The sequence below is a fragment of the Rousettus aegyptiacus genome, unplaced genomic scaffold (genome assembly GCF_014176215.1).
Source record: "Rousettus aegyptiacus isolate mRouAeg1 unplaced genomic scaffold, mRouAeg1.p scaffold_m13_p_13, whole genome shotgun sequence".
Taxonomy (NCBI): domain Eukaryota; kingdom Metazoa; phylum Chordata; class Mammalia; order Chiroptera; family Pteropodidae; genus Rousettus; species Rousettus aegyptiacus.
The window spans coordinates 13,730,700-13,745,034 of NW_023416288.1; the positions used below are offsets into that span (position 1 = coordinate 13,730,700).

General features: G+C 37.7%; 1 protein-coding gene across 18 annotated transcripts in view; it reads left to right on the forward strand.

The window, feature by feature from the left end:
• Positions 1–14,335, forward strand: part of ADAM22 (ADAM metallopeptidase domain 22) — a 207,978-nt gene that overhangs the window by 186,143 nt on the left and 7,500 nt on the right. For 5 of the 18 annotated variants that reach the window (XM_016147979.2, XM_016147978.2, XM_016147980.2 and 2 more), the window contains 5 exons: positions 1,184–1,284; positions 1,614–1,680; positions 3,947–4,057; positions 6,187–6,273; positions 11,896–12,019. In XM_016147979.2, coding sequence (XP_016003465.1) covers positions 1,184–1,284; positions 1,614–1,680; positions 3,947–4,057; positions 6,187–6,273; positions 11,896–12,019 — 490 coding nt within the window. Of the gene's footprint in view, positions 1–1,183; positions 1,285–1,613; positions 1,685–1,866; positions 3,471–3,946; positions 4,058–6,186; positions 6,274–7,591; positions 7,622–11,895; positions 12,020–14,335 lie in introns of those variants that run through there. The other 13 variants (XM_036230315.1, XM_016147983.2, XM_016147988.2 and 10 more) reach the window with 6 other exon arrangements.

Here is a 14,335-nt window from a genome sequence, read left to right on the forward strand (position 1 = left end):
TTGGGGGCTTTTCGGCCAAGAGAATAAGATTTACTTAAATTCTTTCAGCATATAAATATTTTCTTGGTCAAATAATTTTAAATTAAATAACATGTTAAAGAAGTGGAAAAATCAGTGGATTCCAGGAAAATTTCTGTTGTCTTTTTCTACAAAATAGGGATCATTCTGTATTTAGCAAAGGATGTTCAAAAAGTTTAAATCCAGAGAATTAATATATAATTATGCTGTTTCATTTAGTTTTATTCATCAGTAGAAGTTTCCTTTTAAAATAGTCATTATTAGCAGTTAACTGGGATGATATGTGGAAAAGATTTTAAGCATAGTGCTATTTTTTAGAATACCTCAGGAAGAGCTTAAAATATTGATTTGAATAATATCCAGATTTTAGCAAGATCTCAATGAGTTATGACTTTTAAGCAGTTAAAAATGGTATCAAATTATGTGACTCCTAAGTTTATATAGTTGTTAAAATACTTTTCTTATGTGGTACAAGGTAGGTATGTAAATGTCGCTTCTTGTAGACAATTTGCTGTAAGATGGCAGGACACAAAAAGCAGAGGGCTTAATGGTGCGTGGGCTTTGTGAGTGACACTTCCATGATAAACATCATACAGTTCAGTTATCGGACAGTTAACTAACAGTACTGAATTTGGGGAAGACTTATTTGTGGGAAAAATGCCTATTCTCAGAAAATAATTTTATTGTTTCAGGAAACCTTAATAATATTCTGATAAAGGTTTGCAAGTTTCAATAGAGGAAACCTTAATGAAATCTCTCAGAAGTCTATGTTCTCATAATATTTGAATGGAAACCATTGCTTTACAATTAAGAAACATCTATGGTGGGACCCCATTATAACTCTACTGCTTGGGTTATATACCTGAATTATGTAGTGAATTTGCTATAAGTAGTTGTGTTTGGGGGAATGTAATTGGCTTGTGTTGTATCCTGATACTTTTCAATTTTAACAATTGTAATGGGGTTCCACTGTATTTGACTTTTCTTAAATTGAATGTTGCGTAATTCTGCCTTCACGAAGATTTTCATGTTCTCTTCATTCTTTCATTTCAGATTTTTTTCTTTCTTGATTTAACACACAGCAATGCTTAGAAATTTGCTTACTGATAATCAAACATTCATTTGTTTATATTTTTGAACAATATATATACATTTTCAATTTCAGGTCAAATGGACTCTCTCATTCTTGGAGTGAAAGGATCCCAGACACAAAACATATTTCAGACATCTGTGAAAATGGGAGACCTCGAAGTAACTCCTGGCAAGGTATAAGGTGTCATTCTGAATCCATCTGTTCACAGAACCCAAGTTCTATATTTTGTGGTCCCTGGTTCTAAGCACTTGTTCTTCTCTTTAAGCTCTTTAGCTCTTTTCCCAGTAGAGAAGAGGGCATTTATTATGAGCCGATTCTTTTTTCTTGAATGGGGAATGATGGGATTTGATAGCACCAGTGTGCTAGACAGTCAGAAGGCCATACAGAGCTATAAAGTCCTGTGTTCTGGGTTGTGAATTATATCCACTTGAAATACCATGTTGTTAAACATATGGAAATTATTTATTTATATTCAAATCTAGCTTTAAACCATCTTTTTCAGGTAACCTGGGAGGCAACAGAAAGAAAATCAGAGGCAAAAGATTTAGACCTCGGTCTAATTCAACTGAGTAAGTCTGAACCTCTAATGGAAAAAGGCATTTCTGAGGTCCTGTGCAGTTTAATGAAAAGTTAATTAACCGGATCATCAAAGAACTACAAACCATGCCTCTGGTCTTGGTTGTGACTTTTTAATTCTTTTTTTTTTTTTTTTTTTGCTGTTTTAAAATTAACCATGGCTTTTCTCTTTTACGTAGGCATCTCCGCAACTGTGCCCATACCAATAATCACTGATAGTGGGGGTCTCACGCTCCCCGCAGGCTTTTTCCTCCAGTAACCTGCCATTGTGGTGTCTTGGTTCCGTTTGACGGGGATTTTGATAACATTCCTTTCTTCTCATCACTGGGGGTCCAGCCATTTCAGAGGGGTCACCTTTCCTCTCCCCAATACTCTCACAGCCTAGAAGCATCGGGGGGAACCCCGACTGTACTGGAGCATGCTCCTGCTCACAGTGTGGAACCACTGCTCTGGGGGCCTCATGGCTGCAATCTAAGCATTCTCTCAGACTAATGGAGTTAGTTTTCCTTTTAGATTTTCCTTCTGAGGACATTTTTAAAAGGGCATTTACCTAAACTTGCTCTTTAATGGAATCATTGTCACTAAATGCGAAACACTCCATTTTGAATGATAGCCACACATTTTCTTTTAACTGGGAATGGGGTCTGAAGTTACATTTAAGTTTATAATGAGGTAAACATCCCATGTTTGTTTGTTTCTCCACTTAATGAAGTACAAGCAAAACCAAGCTTCTTTAAACCTTTATCTTTCATCATGGAATAAAACACACCCTTGCTATCCTTTTGGACTTTGCCACCTGGTTTTAATTAACCACACTTTTTTGACCCTAAATTTTTATCTCATTTTTTTTTTGTTTTACTGATATTTCACTGCAGTGCTAGTTATTATTCCCAGGATCTCTATTGCTTCTTTATGCCTTAATACTTAAAAAATCTGAATAGCAGGTATTTGTGAACTGCTTGTCAGAAATTTACGTTAGCTTCTCCATCATACACCTGCCTTTTTCAGTCCAGGACAATAACGTCCTGAAATTTGGACCTTCCTGCTGATGGTATTGTCTTGTAAGTGACTTGTCAAAGTTTACTAGAGGATATTTTACCATAGAAACAATAGATAGGTTCAAGTAATACCATTGCATGGTCCAGAATGGCATCTTAGAACTCCATCATAAATAACTAATCTGGTAGAGTTTATCTTATAAATTCCCAAAGCACTGGATGCTTTAGGACTCATTGTGGATAAACTCTTCTTGGAATGTTGTTTGATTTGTTTTGCATGAGGTCACCTGGTAAGAGCTCCTTAGCTTATCTCAGTTGCTTACCAAGAGTATAGATACAACTGCCACATGTTCTTCAGAACTTCCTTTGTGTACCGTTTAGTATTCTAACAGTATTTCCTATAACAAGGCTTTGAAAACTCCTAAGTGAAGGGGAAAAAAAAAAGATCTAACATTATATTAAAGCTATGAGTTTAGGACCTGAAGAGTACTTAGTGTCTAGCAAAATCCATAACAATATTTTCTAGAGTAATCACTTATTTTTTAATTTTCTATAAATTCCCAGTCATATCATGTGATAAATATTGTGACACTACACATAGCCCTTGAGAAATCTCGCCTGTGAGATAACTAAGTTATGATAGTTAATAAGATATCATAGTGGAATCATCTTTATGAATAATTATTAAGGACTTTTCATATTTGGGTTACATGACTCATGTTATGTAAATGAGCCAAGTCTGTGAAGCTTACCACCATTCTCACACCCTCACATACCTTATTGTACAGGCACTATATATATATATATATATATATATATATATATATATATATATATATATTGTTGTTTTCTTAAAAGGAATTCTAATAGCATATCAAGAATTATGTTAACAGTTTTTAAAAATATTTTTCATGTTTGTTAAATAATCCCATTTATTTACGATATAACAATGTCATTTGCATGACTCTGAGGAACAGAAAGACCATGGGCAAACATCTTTTTTATTTTTTAGATTAAGAGGTATTATTAGGTCCATTATTTCAACATTCCTTTTAGTATCTCATCATCCCATAGGATGATAAAATATGGGGACACGAATTAAAACATGCACCACAAATGCATATTCTGCTAGTTAACAACATTAAATGTCCTTGTTTAATGTATTGTTTTTCCACTCAAAGCTTTTGCATCTTCCTCACTGTTGTACATGATGTAAAAAAGTTTTGGCTTAGACTTTGTATTATATATTGTGTTTTTACAGGAGGGAGCCCCAAGCACCTGAGCCTGGGCACTCCCTCGCCCAGACAGTCCCATCCCAAGGCATAAGCCCAGGGGGCTCTGACAGCCCCCAGACAGGGAGTCTGGATCACAGGTCAGTCTCCACCTGCCCCTTCATTCTGGGCTGTCACTTAATCTCCCTCCAAGTCCCTTCCGTGGCTGAGAACAGGGTCATTTAATGTCTGACTGACCCCCAACATTTGCTTAGAGATGGTTCTGGTCCATCCAGCACCAGCTAATTTTCCTCTGCCTTTCCATCCTGGAGAACACAAAGAGCTCTCCTACCCTGTCTAATGCATTTTTTTTTTTTTTTTTGCATGTTGCGCTACAAGCCAAGTCAAGCCACATAGGCAGGTATATAGCTGTTTGATAAAGTTCCATCACTTCAGCCATCACAGCCTAGAGATATTAGGAAGCCCACTGTGAAGACCCTTTTCACGGGCAGATCCCCAGAAGGAACAACAATTGAGAGCTCTCTTCAGTGACCTCTAGTAAACTGACCACAGCCTTCTGAAATGCTCCCTGAGACGGAGGAAAAGGTCCATCACATGCAGGTCAAGCAATGTGGCTGTAGGTTTCATGAAACAGCCATGACACCAGTCCTTTGAGCTTCTAAAATGTTCAGTGAAAGGAATTCATGTCTCTTCCTGGAAGTGGCCAATTGCCTGTGGGTGATTCAGTTTGCTATGTGGCTGTGTTTCACCTGTAACAGCTGCATGGGCTTTTTCTACGGTTTTCCCAGGCCAGAGTGTTCACTAGTCTTCATTTGTGGCTGCACTTGCTTTTTGACTTTTTATTTTTGTTCAGAGTTGCAGTGGAAATCTTTCAATTGGCTATCTCTGTAAAAAGCGCAAGTTGGCAATGATTGTGATTAAAGGCAAAACTAGTGCGAGTTGTTCTTAAGTCAGAGGACCCCGTCTTAGCAAAAATGGTCTTTTAAGCATGAAAAGACCACAGTCCTTCTCCCAGGAGGGAACTTCATGATCTTATTTTTTGGTATACATTGGTTATAGCTAAAAATAAGGGAAAGGGCTATGGAAAAATAATCAGATTTGTTTATCTAACTGTGGAGATGTCTTCTTGACTTAAATGTATTTACAAACTAAAACTATATATAGAAGAAAGAAGGAAACTTTAACCACAAATGAAGAGTGTATTTTATAATTTCCCTTGGTTTGTTTCCAAATAACTTTAAAAGTTTTATAGAGCTTGGATCTTCATTGTCTATAGTGTCTCCAGAAGTTACTTTTTAAATGAGAAAACTCACTTAACCTCCAAATTCTTTCAAGACTATATTTGTTGAAACTGTATTTTACATGGGTACTTTGGGTTAGCTCCCAGGGTAAAAAGTCAAAAGAAATTCTGAAACAAAATAAACAAAACTCGCACTCCCAATTTTAATGCTTTTAAATTTTTCCTTTGTGCATTAATTCTGACAGAGACTTTGCCTGATCTATAAGGGAAATGCTAATTAAGACCATTACCATCCACTGATGGTTACTCGCAAGGTGATCAGACTCTGTGTGCCGTTTCCTAATGAAAATGGAAATACTTAAGTCTGGAGTATACCAAGAGGAGGAAGGCGCATTGCAGCTGCACTGTAATTACTAAACCCAGCTTCAAGCTGCGTTTGGACCACACTTAATGTGCATTGGGGCTCCAGGATTAGAAGACTGGGCACTTTTCTGCTCCTTATAGAGCCATTTGGAGCACCGTTCTTGTTAATTACAGCTTGGGATCTGGAGAAAGACAGAAACCATGTAAAGTCTTTCCTTTGAATGATTCTTGGGGTGTTATATGCCCAAACATCAGGTTGGAAATGCAGCTATCTGAATATTCTCAGAAAGCACCATTACATTATCATTTGAAAACCAAAGAACCAAATGAGAGGTAGCCTGGAAAATGCCACTTTGGAGGTGGGTTAATGGGACTGCCAGTAGTGTTATGATTGAAAGAGAACTTCTGAGTCACTTTGGGAAACCACTGGAAAGGCTTTCCTGAAATGTGGAACACATTTTAGAATGCCTTGAGCCTTGTTGCAGCTGAGTTTATTCTCATATGATTGTTACAGACTGCCTCATAATCACCCAACATCCATCCTGGTTTATTTACCATAGTCACTTGCATTTGGAGGGTGAAGAACATCCTTGCTAAGCTTGTGCTATGTATTTTCAGATTTCTATCTTGTTCTGCTTTCTTTGTTCCTTCCATTGCTTTCTGCAGGTATTTAAACCCATGGTTCAAAAGAGACTATAATGTAGCTAAGTGGGTAGAAGATGTGAATAAAAACACTGAAGGACCATACTTTAGGTATTTTATAAATTAATTTTATATCTTTTTCAAACTCTCCCAGCACATACAAATACTGTAGTGTGACTGGCTCTCTATCTTGTATCTCCCAATACAAGTTCTCAGAGGTGGAAAAGGGTCCTTGTTTCTTTGCTGCCTTTTGATCTGTTTTTTTGGCTTCCTGAGCAAGTCTAGTTCTTTTCTGAATGTTTCAAATGAAGCCATTTGAAAGGGTTGCCATTTAGTGCATGTCTCTATCACCATCTTGAGCTTTTTAGTAGCTTTCTCTTCATTTTATGCTATGTAGTGTTCTTTGGGCATGAAACATACTTTCCACTAATAAAGAAGCACTATTAACCTGAGCAATTTAATTTCTAGAATTTAGTAATTCCATAGTGCATTTTTCCTACTTACTGCCTTAAGAGTGCATAGTGCATATAAAAATATGAAAACTCAAAGGAAAACATGAGGAGAAACTAAATGCAATGTAGTGGAATTTTACTTCGAGTAACAACTGTGATTTGATGTAATTTGAAAATTATTGAGAGACTATTGATCACATGCGCATGTATGGAATGAGTTTAGGTTTTATTTGTTCAGTACAACCATTCGCTGCCAGAAAAGGCTGAGCTGATAAGTGTTTTACAGATTTTCAACAGAGCATCTAAAGAATTTTTTATTCCAATAAAAATGTTGCCTAACACTTCACATAGAACAGGAAGCAGATCGGAAATGTTCCTGATTCAGAAAAAACCAGACAGGGTATCTGCATTTCAGAAACTAGTGAATTTACTCAATTCACTGCAGCTCTGTGTAACGTTAGAGGTCAGCGAGAATTTCTAAGAGCTCTTAACGGCATTTTTTCACTCTTTATAATACCAACGTGATTTCCTAGAAACAAATGTTCACTTTATATCTGACTACTTTGTGACAACTAATGTAAAGAAAAAATATAGACTCAACTGCTACCTCTTCTGAATATAACAATAAGCTTTCAGATTATTTACGGCCATGACTGGGGTCAACATTTAATGAATATAAAAATATATATGTGTATTTAACTCTCAGCACCCATATAAGGTGGAATTTCTCTTCCTGTGTACCATTTAGTTTAGACATGTACAGTTTGAGAAAATGATTAGACTTAACCTGCATTTTAATTTGATTCATACATTTGCATATGCCCCAAGGAAAGCATAACCCCTGCCTGCTCACCAAAAAATGTATCCTGCTTTTATACCACACCTTTCCCTCCTGCCCTGTCCCTCTGCTTCTACCACTTTCCCAATGAACCTCATGTACATACACTCACATTCAAACATCCCACCCTCACCTGTAGCTCCCAAGATGGCCAACGTCAGGAAGACAGGTAAGATGGTTTTCAATGTTATTTGGAATCTTGGCTCACCTGCAGTTCTATTTCTCCTTTCTGTCTTCCTCAGGCTTGTGGGCAGATTGTAATTGGTATCAGCCATGGAACCAAAACAGAATGACTTTGGTCCCTTATGGGCTAGGGTTTTTATGCCTAAATGGACTTAGCATTTTTGCAGCAACAATTTATGAAATGGTACCCCGGAAGAGTTGATTCACCTTCCCTGGGTGAGCTGAGTAGTTAATGTGGCTCCTAGAGAAGAGTTCACATTTGTTAAAATCAGCACCCAGGTCTGCCCAGAAGCTGCATGACTAAACGCAATTTGGATGGGGAAATGCTTTAGCACCCCTGGTTGCACGTGCAAAGCTGCAAGGGCAATTTTAGAGGGTTCCTTCATCTCCTCTTTTAATATAAGATGTGGGTTCCTACAGTGGATAGTCACATTAAGAATTAATTATTAAACATCCATATTTATGTTTAGAGGCTAGATAGAATTCAGCGGAGGGTTATAAATTATGTCATGTTGGGGTTGTTAAGAGTTATATTGGTCGGGCTTGAAAATCAATACAGAATTTCTGGGCAAGTGGTGAATAAGTGAGATACCCTGGGGGTTTTAACACAATGATTCTAATGCAACAGAGAGAATTTTACCCATTCTTCATCTAAGCAAGCCTCCCATAAGAGGCCCAAAGTACATCCATACCTTGGCTTGTGCTTTGCCAGCCCTGTGCTTAAGCTTGGGTCTACTTCCTCTGCCAGGTCATTTAGGATTACTTCTCTTGCCAAATCCTTCAGTGAGGGCAAAGTTCACTTTATTAATCATCTGTGTAGTGTGAGGTTCATAACATCTTTATCAAAATACAACGGGGACTTTGTGACTGTAGCAAACTGGCCCAAAATCTAGCCCAGCATTTAAAATATAGTATCCACATCACTAAGAAGAGCGAAGCAAATACCAGAAGGCTTTGACTGATCAGAGTGCATCAGTCGTGCTCCCTTGCCCATTCTCATATGACAGTAGTCGCTCAAGTTGTTGGCATATGTTCAGGACATCAGGAGGGAGCGGGTGAGGTTGGGGCAAGAGCATTCTCTCCCAACACTGAGATTCTTGGGGCAGTTCCGTTGGTGACAGAGCTTTACAAGCTCTTAGAAGGTATCCTTACTCTTGGGTTTTACTGAATTGATTACTCACTTCATCAGTGGTTTTTGAGCCCACTTCCATGACCTTATGGAAAATGCAGTAACTGAAAGGAAGCTATTAATAATAACTGTCATGTATTGTTTGCCTACTATGTACCTTTATTTCTCACAACATCATGAGATGTAGGCATTCTTATTTCTCTTCTATAAATGGAGAAAACAGAGGCACAAAGAGTAACAAGGTAGTGTGGCTAGCGTCAGAACCAGAATTGCTAACCCGATTCTATCTGACCCCAAAAACTGTTCCCTTTCCATTTCATGGTAATTACATAAAAGTAGCAGGGTGGATATTGATTACTTGCCAGCTATCCTAGGACACTTTATAAATTTTTCTGGATTAGGTTACTATAAAATTTGCATATAAACACAGCCAAGTGAATAAGAGATGGTCCTGTGTCCCGTGTATGTGACTGGCCTGGTTTTAGCTTGTTCTGTGGGCAAAACTTAACTGAGATTGGCCTTATAGGCATATCCGCTAAAGGCAAGCCCAGGAAGTCTGAGGTAGCCCCATGATACATCACGGTCCACTGGCACAAAGACATACTTTCTTTCTGTAATTCTAATGGCATCCACTATGGTTACTGTGGTTTTTAAAAACACAGTGATGATAATGGTTAGCATTTGTCCAAAGATTACTTTGTAAATGAGTTAGCTGGCCTGGTGCCTGGTTTTCAGTGAAAGCCAGATTGGAAACACTAGGCGAGTAGCTCGGGTCAGAAAAGGGCCTGGAGGTGGTTTTGAGGAAATGTCTTAGACATTTGCGAGAAATGTTGAGTTTGTTTTTGTTTTCCCTGAAATGATTTATCCTTCTCTTATTCGGACTCCTGATCTGGTGGTCTCCATCGCCCTAAGATAATCTCCTTCATTCTGTCACACTCCACTTAGCTTCCAGGACTCAAAGCCCCTCACGGGACTAAAACCACCCTGTCTCCCCGCTGAGGGTCCAAAGCGTTAGTTAACTAGTGTGTTTATGTGGGAAGTGGTATGTATGCAATTTCTCTGGGATTCTGGAAAATACCTCCTGTTTTGTTTTAATTCATTATTGGCTTTGGTCATGGAAAGATATTTGAGGGGAGGACTGGCCTTTCAGCACCCCTCATTGGGATGGCCTTGTATATGGACAAAACTGGTCATTTGAACCCATGGCCAAGCGAATGGCTGGTATGACTTTGAAGCTATAAACTAATAGCGCATGCTATGGACACACATATTGCAGCAAATTAAACTCGTTTTGCATGATCCCCTGAAGTTACCGAGATTTACTTGTGTACTGACTAGCTTTCTTGAACTTAGTTATCTTATCAATAGTTATTAGTCTGAAAATTTGAACCCAGGTTAATATCTCTTGTTTTAGAAAGATGTATTTCTAAATACAAAAGTTTGTCCTCATTTTACACATACTTCAGTAGTTTATTGCATTAACAGTGATTTAGAGGATCTGAAGTACTGATAGTCTTAGTTCTGCCCATCCGCTCCACAGTGGAGAGCATTCACACGAGAAGTAAAACAGCTGAAATAGTCTAACAGTTCCTACTAAGGAGAAGTCGTAGACATTTTCTAAAAATAGAGGAAATGTTAAGAATTACAGATGAAAAGTAAACCAAATAACTCATGATTCTTAAAATTCAGCAAGAATGTTCACTTTGACCTCAAGGTTTAGAAAAAAAATTATTTTAAAAGATTAGCTTGAATTCAGTGTCCATAAAATAGAAACTGATTTGAAAATTACAGCAGAACCCAAACAAAGGGTAAAATATGGATTGGAACTAAAATTCTAAATACAGGAGAAAAAAAGATATCTTTATGCTGTTGCATGCAGTGTAGGTAGTAGGCCTTTCCCCACCCAGTATCACCCCACTACCAACCCTTCCGGGCTGAGTCCATCACTCGTGGGATGCAGGTGCATCCCACGGGAAGGAGTGCATGTGCTCTAACATGGCAGTGTAACCAGGTCAGTAATGTGGTTCATGACCACCTTGCACCAGAAATTGGGGAGTCACAGATCCGTGGTAGTAACATCTGTGAATGGATAGCTGCTTCCAAATTATCACGTCTATTTCCCATTGACATGGTGTAAGTTGACTCTTTTCACTCTCAGCCTGTCTTTTCACTTTAAAGACACGATGGTAGATAATGGGCTCTTGCAGTGTGCTCAGCTTGGGCACAAATATTACCACTGCACAAGCTGAATCAAACAAGAACAGCATAATACACCAAGCACTTATGCAGATCTTTCATATGGAGTATGTCCATGATGAAGAAGATAGGAAGGATTCTTGTCATTGTGTTTTGTTTTAGTTTTAGTAAAATTCCAGTCAATAAAATGTAGCCACCTTATTGACGTGACATGTATACCGTACATGAGTTATCAAGATCTACTTTTATGGCTTAGAATCATCTCGTGTACAGAAATGTGAATGGCAGGGACTAATTAGACCATTTTTGTATGTTCTCATCAGACTCTTTGTTTGGCTGGAACTCTGCACTCCTTACTGCTTGCATGTTTACTAATTTATTATTAAAACCTCTGTATTTGCCTTTGTTCTTTCACAACTAACACACTGGCCTCTGAATGCATGAGTTTTGTGTAAACTGGTGTGTGACTTAGCAACTAATAAATGTATCAATTGTATTGTATTTTTGAACCTTAAAGATATAATTGGAATAACTGCTAAAAATATCTTTTAGGTTAAATGGTAAATATAAGGCAGAATATTGATATGCTGTACATGTAATTTACCATTATGAGCTCTTAGAACAATTTTATTCCATCTCCATTTTAGCTTTTTATCTATTCTATAGGAAACTGCATTATTAGCTTTCTAGTTGTAAAGTGTGATTCCGTGTACCAACATTTAGGCAACCCATTACAGTTATGAAATTAGAAAGATAAATTCTAGCATTCCAGTATTCCAGCATTGCGAATGACAGATTATCTCTTGATAGCCAAACCTTTGCAATAATAGCCTATGAAAGTAGAAATTAGGGGGTTCATTCTGAACCCAATTTTCAGATACTTGGAAAAGATATTAGGCAATCATATAATATTTCATGTGTTCTCAACGTCTCAGGACTTTATCTCCTGCCAAGTCTCCTTCTTCATCAACTGGGTCTATTGCTTCCAGCAGAAAATACCCCTACCCAATGCCTCCACTTCCCGATGAGGAGAAGAAAGTGAACCGACAAAGTGCCAGGGTATGCGAAAACTTCTTCCTTCCCTATGCTGACATCCTCGGTCATTATCATTTATCTATGAGTTCATATTTTAGAAGAATCCCTTTTCCTTCTTTGTTCATAAGCAAATAAATTTGAAAATAGAAGATTCCTTGGGCTTTTGACTCATATTTATATTTGCACGTTAGTTTAATTACTGCATTGATAAATTCTAGAAATATTTGGTATATATTATTCAGTCCTTGCTATATATTTATATCTTTTATTATTAATTGTAGCTAATATATTACAACCTGGAATAGGAAAGCAGAGAATATACTTTTCTCTATCTTTTTTTTAATATACCCAGGAATGCAAGTAAAGTAAACTAGCCTTATTTCCATGCCCAGTTTGCTTAATCAGACCTTTCCACCTGCTGAAGACACCCAATAAGATTTTAGAAGTAAGAACCTATGGCAGAAAATCAGGTTAATGTCTTAGAGATGGGGATGGAATTTGGATACAAGGAAAGGAGACTTCAAAATCTATAATATTTAGTGTATGGCAAAGGGTATGGTGAAATTTAGCAACATTTTGTATTTTTAAAAAGCCAGATTTAAAAGGGTATATGGAGTTGATTATTTTTATAAAAATACGATTTACCAGAAGTTTCATTTAAAAACTAAATCTTTTACATTTTAATAGTGATTCTAATCAGTCTCACAAGGTTCGCAGAACAGAGCCATTATATGAAACTGGAAATACAGTCGAGTTTAGAGAGGCAGACCACCCCTCACAGACTTCAGTGAAAAATCTAACTGAAGAATAATTACCTTTATTGACCTCCAGGCTTTGTTTTGGTCAGTTACATTATAATGACCTTCTCAGAAATAATTTTGTGAAAAAATTAAATAAAACAAAGCTTTAAAAGCCTAAATGGATTCATCTGCTAGTGGGTTCTGGGTTCCTAGGCCTTTTGGTTTTGAAAGCTACTTCAGAGTCTCTTTGATCCTGAACTTAAATCATGGGGTTCAAGGTAAACATGGGTCATTCAAATTTTACCTCCATCAACTCTGAGTCAGTAAGAAAACATGATTCATTAAAAGCTGATTAGGTCATTGTAATCAAAAAGACTTTAAAAATGATCAGTGGTGTTTTGATAATCATACAAAATATTACCATGGTATGTTAATGTGGGAAACAGTAAAAGATGGAAGGGAAGAAGAAAACTCAGATTTTCAGCATTCAGGCCTTAAAAAAACTTATAATGGGTGTCTGGTTGTTCATGATATGAGTATGTGATAATGAAATCTAAGGTGATATAATTCCTACTTCTCTAGGGAATAGTAAAAATATAACACCCCACTTTATCCCCTAAAAATGTTATCCGTATTGCAACTGTGCTCTTTATAGTTAGAGACAGTCTTTTAGCTGTCATTATGCCAGAGTGTAGTTTATGGCAGATTTTTCCACATGAGAATTTATGAAAAAGACGGCTTCACAGAGGAAATGGCTGACCATGGCCCCTTGTCTGGGCTGAGTGGGGCACCTATGAAGACCGTAGCCTCTGAGACAATTGAGTGAAGGGTCTGGTTGGTTCCATCCACTGTAGAACATCCACATACATGCACTAGAATCCTGCAGAAGAGACAGCTCCTGTCTCGGGGCTGTCTTTGTGGACTATGGAGACTCAAACAAGCAGATCTTTCTATCAGCAACCCCTCTTACAAGTCATCGGACATGGCCAAGGTTATGTGTATTCCTAAAAGTGATGGCTTGGCAGTTCTTTGTTCCTTTTTCCTCACTGGGATAATCATAACCTTCAGGTTTTCCCAGGGTCATTCTTTGTTCCTCTCTTCATTCTGCAAGCTGTCACTTAAAATTTAATCTTCATAATCACTTGTGAGGAAACTGGGCTCACTGAAGTCTGAACTCTTTATTGCTCCATACCAGCCTCTGAGCATCCATCCAGATCTTTGTTCCCTCAGACCCTCTGCAAGCTCCCTGTTGAACCATCCATTTCACATGTCTCCACCGACAGGTATCATCCACACACAAAAGTCCTCACAGTTGAGGGATTTAGTTTCCAAAGGGTACAGAGGTGGTTGTCTTTTTTAATGAAAATGATCTGTAAAGCTGACCTAAGGCAGATAGATGACTTAGGTGGCTTCATCACAGCCCTGTGAGGTAACCAACACTGGCATTCTGAACGAGATTTCCATGAAGATTCAAGAAAACATACTAAGCGAACCTATATAGAAATAGCCAGTCACTTAGCTGTTTCTTCTATTTCTTTCCCAGAAACTCATTAAGTATGTAATGACATGCCCCGGATTTCCAGTAAAAATAGAATTTGGA